Below are 7,105 nucleotides of genomic sequence, written 5' to 3'. Positions count from 1 at the left end.
AGGTTATATCCCACCTAAAGTTTAATCATTGTACATGTAACAACATAGTTTTTCGAGTTCGACGTATTATAATTTCAATACAGGTTCCAAAGTAAGGCCCCCAATATCATAGCTAATGACCTTCACCTATAAGATATACGAACGTCCTTCAGTCAAGATCATGACAAACCTTTACGATATGGGTAAAGATTTTTTTCAATTAGAGATCAAGGGTTACGGTCCAAACATGATTTCCTGATAGACAGACAAACAGTAGATAAGCATTAGGTACTACACGTACAATTATGCAACACAGCATGTCTCCCCTCGTTGGGGAGGACATAATGAAGCACAGGAATGCCTAAGTATTTTTCCCCATTTTCGATATTCATTAACAACATCACTCATTATATACCAAATAATTAGTGGCGGGCATTTTCATGCTCAATGTTTTGAATGATTTCGAATTAATTTGAAATAATCAACTCGAGAGATTTTTAACTAACATGACTTTGTGACGTCGTAATTAACTGCTTACGTGCACTTTACCCAAGCTCTCGAAGGTTGCTCACTCACTGCGTTAAAGAGAGCAAAAGTGAAATGGCTGGATTCGGAAACGCCCCATCAGCAACTAAAGTGGCCTCTGTGTTCATTGGCCTGGGGTTTATTCTTTTTGTGGTAGGTTTTGGGGCACCATACTGGGAAAAATTTATTCTTGGAGGATACGGGGGCTTATGGAAAATCTGCGGCCAAGTTCTAGGCATTGAGGGATGCGCATACTACACAGATCTAGAAGAAGTGGGGAAAAATACTTATCGTAAGTTCATTGTTACTCCTTTTCATTTCAGAATTTTTTTTAATAAACAAGGTAGTCGAAGCGGGATGCATTGTGTGCGTTCGCACCCCCTTTTGATGTTTCAAACAAAATAAACTCGTAGTTTATCTGTTCGAAGTTTTTTTTTTTAATTATTTATTAATTTAATTTATTTATTTATTCATTTATTTTTGATACGTAAAGAAATGACCTCAAGAATGCACTAAAACCCACTCAAAAAAAAAAAAAAAACAATTTATTAACAAATTCTGGCTCCGAGGAGGGGATGTCTTTTTCTGACCGTCTCCCGCACCCCCTTTCATCGGAAACCTAGCGCACGGCCCTGACAAAGCATAATATTTTTATAAGTTCAGTGAACATATAACAAATTTTATATATTTACAAAAAATTGGTCATATTTTCCAATGTGCAGCTTCATTTAGAAATACATTATTGATCTGTGTATTTGCGATGGAGTTTCTTCAAATATTGGAAATTGCTGGAAAGTGTACAACTTTGAAATTAAAACGAGAGGCAACATTTACAATTAAGATATGGCCTAGGTCCAAAATGAATCTAAACCACTGGAACCGAAAGAATTTACTCAACTTCTTATAAATGCAATCAGAAAATAAAATCTCAGAAGATATATATATATTAAAAAAACACACAACAATTATACTCGTCTATTCACTCCAGGACATGGCGGTTCACGATTTAATGAATTCGTAATGTTATAATCATGTTAATCCAACAAACACATAACCTCTTCAGTGAAAAATATGCCCCGTCAGCGTCGCTGCCCTATAAGCTTCTCTGTAGCAGATGTATCTGGTGTCGCCATAGGTATCAGTGATAAAAACAAAACACACATGTACGAAATATGCATTCCAAGAGTAACAATTATGTACAACAATGTCGAACACAATTAACAAAGAGGAGAATCGTTCTAGCTTCTTTGATGCATAGCAAGTTTTACACACGAAAAAAAAAGAAATGTTTAATAAGTAAAACATTGGAGCTGTTTCAAAACCTCTCCCAAGCAATCTAAAGTCCAAAAGAACAACCAAACAGTCCACACAGTAGATTTTTTAATACATGTATTTTGCCAATGGTGTTTACTTAAATGAAGTATCTCCAAATATCACCAATTGTGCCAAATTAATTTTACTAAGGTCCAACCTAATTCACATGGCTTGAAGCTGCTTTTTTTTTTTTTTTTTTTTTGGACAAAGTATAAGAGATGTTTGGTGAAGGGGAGCATCCTTGTTATAGTTTTAACACTTTGGAAAATGATAATGAACTTGTCCACTGTTTAATTTTAGTTCCTGACTGGTTCGAATCCGTGAGAGTGTTCGAATCGATTGGTTTGGTTGCTGCCGTTGTCGGCGTTGTTTTCCTCGTCCTGTACACGTGTATATCAAAGACTGCTGGAAATAAAATAGTGGCCCTTCTCACTGCAATAATTACTTTAGGAGCAGGTAACTTCTAGTGTCAAAGCTGTAGGATTTTTGTTTTATTTTAAGTAGTTTCAGACTGACAGAATATACACCATTATATTAATTCCTTTCAGCTGAAAATTATGCACTTTTTGAATGCAGGGTCTTCAGAGAAAATATGGTGAAAGTATAATCATAATGTAGTATCACAAAAAAATGTTTATATTCCTCATGGATTCATTCCTAATTTTACAGGAGCGGTGATCCTGCTGGGTGTCATCATTTTCGGTTCAAAGAAAGACATGGACTACTTGGACTGGGCTTTCGGGCTTGCCGCTGTCGGTGGTTGCTTTTACGTCATTTCCGGTGTACTTCTTTTTGTGAGCATGTGTTCTTAGAATCTGAATCTTAAAAATGGCTTAATTGATCGTTTTTATACTTTTTAACGCTTGGAAGTGGTTGAACAGTTTATGCTTGTTTATAGCAACACTCCTTATCACTGTATTTTATTAAAATGAAATTACATCATGATGCTTGTTAGTTGTGTTGAGAAATACAGTGTCTTTAAAACACTAAAGTTTAACATTGTTAAAGATAAAATGACTTAAGAATATAGATCTGTATGTAGAAAGTTCCCGGTGTAGTGACCAAAATCGAGTTGTAGGACAGTCAATCTGGGTTGTTTTGTCTCAAATAAGAGTTTCCTGAACAATTATCAAGCAAAAAATCAACCTTTCGTCAAATATATAAATAAATGTTCAATGGCGTATATTCTATAAGCAAAAAGGTTGTGGCCTATACAAATCATTTTCGTAAGGATAAAAAAATAGATAGGTATATTTGGTTGAAATGGAGAAAAGCTGATCATTAAATTTGTTTCTTTATTATTATTATTATTATTATTATTTTCTATTTAATTATTTATTTATTTTTTGCAAATGGAAAAAATGTATTCTTAAAAATACACATTTTTTATCTGACCTTTACAGTTCTGATTTATAATTAATGACAAAACTTTTGATTCCCATAGCTGGACATCCTCGTAAGCCAGGGGTCCTGAGTCAACACGTTGCCGTTGGACCCCTGGCATATTTCATTCAATATTTGTGGGCTGACTGTGGCGACGTCTTTCGGAAAATTACAAATCTTGATTGTTTTTCTCATCTCTCAACCAATCACATTAAGCCATTCTATGATAAACAACTTGTAACACGTGCATTTCAGGTGTCAACTGAATCCTTATCTAACTATTTATGAAAGCTTTAATTTGGTGCTTCTCAATGAGAGAAGCAAGCCCACGAATATTGAATGAAATATGCCAGGGGTTCCAACGGCAACGTGTTGACTCAGGACCCCTGGCTTGCGAGGATGATAGCTGGATGAAATTTTAGTGTTATCATGAGGTCAATATCAGACTAAATTCAAGAAAATCGAAAATAACAGGCGTCCATGATTAGGATAGGAAATGAAATTAAAATTAATTACTGAAAATATTTTTGGGTAAGTAGGGAAATTAATCATTAAGAATTGTTTGTATTTGGATTTATTGAGTAAGTTATTGATTCTTTAAGTTTCCATAATTACCAAGGAGTTAATTTAAGAATTTTTATTTATTTTTTTTGTTAGGTCAATAATGGTCTTCATTCCATGACATAAATATGATTACACTGTTATATTCACTAATCAAATGACAATCACAGATGTCATCATGTTTGGAGAAAACCCCCCTCCCCGTCAAGATGGGCGAACCGCTCCATACCTACTAGATGCAGAACTGAAGCTCTCTGGTTGAGCAAATTTGGACAGATAAACCAGAGAGCTACAGATCCAAGCATTGTAAAAACCTTCGATTTACGCCGCCGCTTTTTTGTCGCTCGCTTCGGGTATTGTTTCTCGTATTTTATGCGTTCCCCCAATTTACAAATGGTATCCGATAATTAATCATATAACTTTACTTCCTTTCTTTATACTTTATTTACCTTTCAACGGTTCCAAATGGCTCTATATATGTGGTCTAGGAATATCATTTTAAAAATTTCCCATCTATTTTGAAATGGTTTCCTAGCAAGTATAACATTTTAGCATGTTTTACAACTTTATGAATAATATTTCTCTTCCTGGAGAATTATAAAAATAAGACCCTTTCATGAGTGAAAAAAAATGAAGTTTTTCAGTTTATAGAGTGTTGCCTTAACTTTGATTTTTAATATCAAGTTTTCTTGTAGTTAAGGAAATCTTTATGCCTGTGCATTTCTGTGTAAATTTTACAGCCAAAAGGACTATGACTTGCACAAACTTCACTCTAAACCACAAGAAGGTGCATGTAAATAAAAATAGAAAATTGAAACTTTTTGGCTTCTTAATTTTGAAACATTTACACTTTGACCACTAGTAGCCCCTGGGACCAAAGCTTGAATCTTTGTATGCTTGCATAATTATTCAAGAGTGCACGTGCCCCTCCCAGACAAAACCAGTTTGTGTTTGTTTTAGTCTTACTTATCCGACGAGATCACCCGTGGGTATCCGACGATAGCCTTTTAAATTCTTCAGTTTACATTTTTAAATTTCAAAATGCTTTTATATGTGTAACTTTGTTAAAATGTCAGTAAAAATACTATATTGTTTAGAGACACGCAATCCACACTCATTTTAACAAAAAAAGAAAAGAAAAAGAAAAAAAAAAGGAACATTCTTGTTTATGCATGGGTTTACATTTGGCCCAGGTGAAGCTATAAAGAAGCTTAAATACTGACCTAAAGATCTCTTCACTCTTAAATATTTATAGTTGAAAGTAAAAAAAAAAAAGCAAGATAAATTTCCACTAAATATAGTTTAATATAACTGATAATCACAGAAATACATACACATGTAAATTGTGAAAATCAGAGAAAGATATTAATACGATAGAGATATTTTAGTGAACATAAAAGAGTTATTGCCTTTTTCCAATTGATTAATTTTATGAAATCTTTTCTTTTAAATATCTTTTACTAATCTTCATATATCCTTTATTATAACTTTTGAAAAACATTTTGACAAAACATATAATTCTATCAAAGATTTTACAAAACCCTGTGATATCTGATGATCACATGAACTCGGTTGCTCAAGTGAAGGTATAACAAATCGATTTAAGCATCTTTACATACACCACGTGTGCAAGCTCTTATAATAAACTGGATAAATTCCTAGATGCTGAAATGACTATACACTGGAGCACCTATAGATTTAAAACATATGCAAGTTTGGTTTGCATACATTGTGCAATAAGCTTAGAGCAGACCTTAATTCTGCACTTATCCTTGTTTCAACAGATAGGCGGACAATACAATTTCCAGTGTACATGCATCTTCCACAATATCCTTGTGTGGACGAGATATAAATTTTTCACTAATCCTTGCTAGGGATTAGGGAAAATGTGTTAGAATTTAAAGGATGTTTCAAAAAAAAAAAAAAAAAAAAAAAGCATAATAATTTTATATACTAAAAGAATTTTATTATTGATTGAAATTGAAAATTATAACCTATATATGTGTTTTATCAGACTGCAAATACATTTGTCATTCCAGCATACTAGCAACAAAAACTTTATGGTAATTGTTAAAACCACTGAACATTCATTAAAACAAACAAAACAATAACAAGTACAATGCATAGGGGATAGAATACAAGATGGTTTTGCTGATTGATGATTGAACTTGAAAGTCAGAATTCTCTGTTGAGACTGTAGCTTTAATGGTGTGTACTTGAAAAAAAAAACGAATAATATAGCAATCATTGCAATATTTTTCAACTATACAGCATTTTGTACCATTAATGTGGTATATATCTGTGTTTCGACCCCCCCCCCCCTTTTTTTTAGTTATTACAACTGGAATAAAACTGGACAAGAATTACTGTTATTTTTTAAATATTTCACAGAAATTTCTTATTTAGTAACCATAATAAAGTTTTCATGAAATCAGACCAAAACTGTATGAGCTGCAGTTTTTGACCAGTAGAGCTAAAAATTATGTAAAGGAATAACTGCTTGAATAGTTAATTTGAACACCCATTCAAAAACACATTTGTACTGTTAATTACAAATTCTTTGGGAAGAAAACTTAAGCAACACACATGAAGTATGCCTCAAAGAAATCTTTTCCATCTAACATTTGTCTCATACATTTTATAATTATTTATTGTATTTTCTATATACAATTCAATAAAAATATCTTCATTTCAAATAAAATCTTATCTAAAAATATAACAAATTCTCTAAAATCATAAAAACTAATGATTACATGTCCTCAGGCACAATGATTAACAAAAACATTAGACATTTTCTGGGGGGTTTACCCTGGGAAATTTGATGAGAATATATAGATGGCAGGCAGTTTACCTATGGGAGGACAGTGTAATTTCTCGTACAAACAGAAGAGGTAGTAACACAGACTTTGTAAGAAATAATGGCAGGGAGAAGAACACAGGTACATGTGTAGATGGCTGATATGTTTTTTTTCTATATTTATAGTGTTAATCTTATAAATTACATTATAATAAAATATGGAGTACCATCCAAGAACAACAGCATAATGTAATCTTTATGTAAAATTATATGTAAACTTTTTAAGATTGCCAGTTTATGTAGCGGCATGCCTAATGGGTGACACTAAAATGGAAATAATAAGGAAAGAATGACTAGATATATGGATACATATTCATCTCTTATAACATTGTACTTCGTATAATTAAAGGGGCACAGACAGTTTGGATGGGGAAAAAAATGAAAAATATTTAATTGGATTAATAATTTGAAAGAACTTGATACATGTAAAAACATAGCAACAAAACGCAAATTTCAAAAACCGACACAAAGATTTTCTAATTGTTG

The 7,105-nt window shown here is 32.6% G+C and overlaps 1 protein-coding gene across 1 annotated transcript; it reads left to right on the top strand.

The window, feature by feature from the left end:
- Positions 1-360: 360 nt before the first annotated feature.
- On the top strand, positions 361-2,760 carry LOC133191541 (uncharacterized). Its single transcript, XM_061327289.1, has 3 exons — positions 361-796; positions 2,119-2,274; positions 2,488-2,760. Exons 1-3 carry the CDS (start codon positions 580-582, stop codon positions 2,628-2,630), a joined length of 516 nt encoding a protein of 171 aa, XP_061183273.1. The 5' UTR covers positions 361-579; the 3' UTR covers positions 2,631-2,760.
- Positions 2,761-7,105: the final 4,345 nt, after the last annotated feature.

Source organism: Saccostrea echinata, unplaced genomic scaffold, assembly GCF_033153115.1.
Source record: "Saccostrea echinata isolate AGI-Se365-2 ecotype Australia unplaced genomic scaffold, CSIRO_AGI_Sech_v1 ptg000023l, whole genome shotgun sequence".
NCBI lineage: Eukaryota > Metazoa > Mollusca > Bivalvia > Ostreida > Ostreidae > Saccostrea > Saccostrea echinata.
Note: the sequence above shows the minus strand (reverse complement) of the source record. Positions and strands in the feature narration are given on the sequence as shown.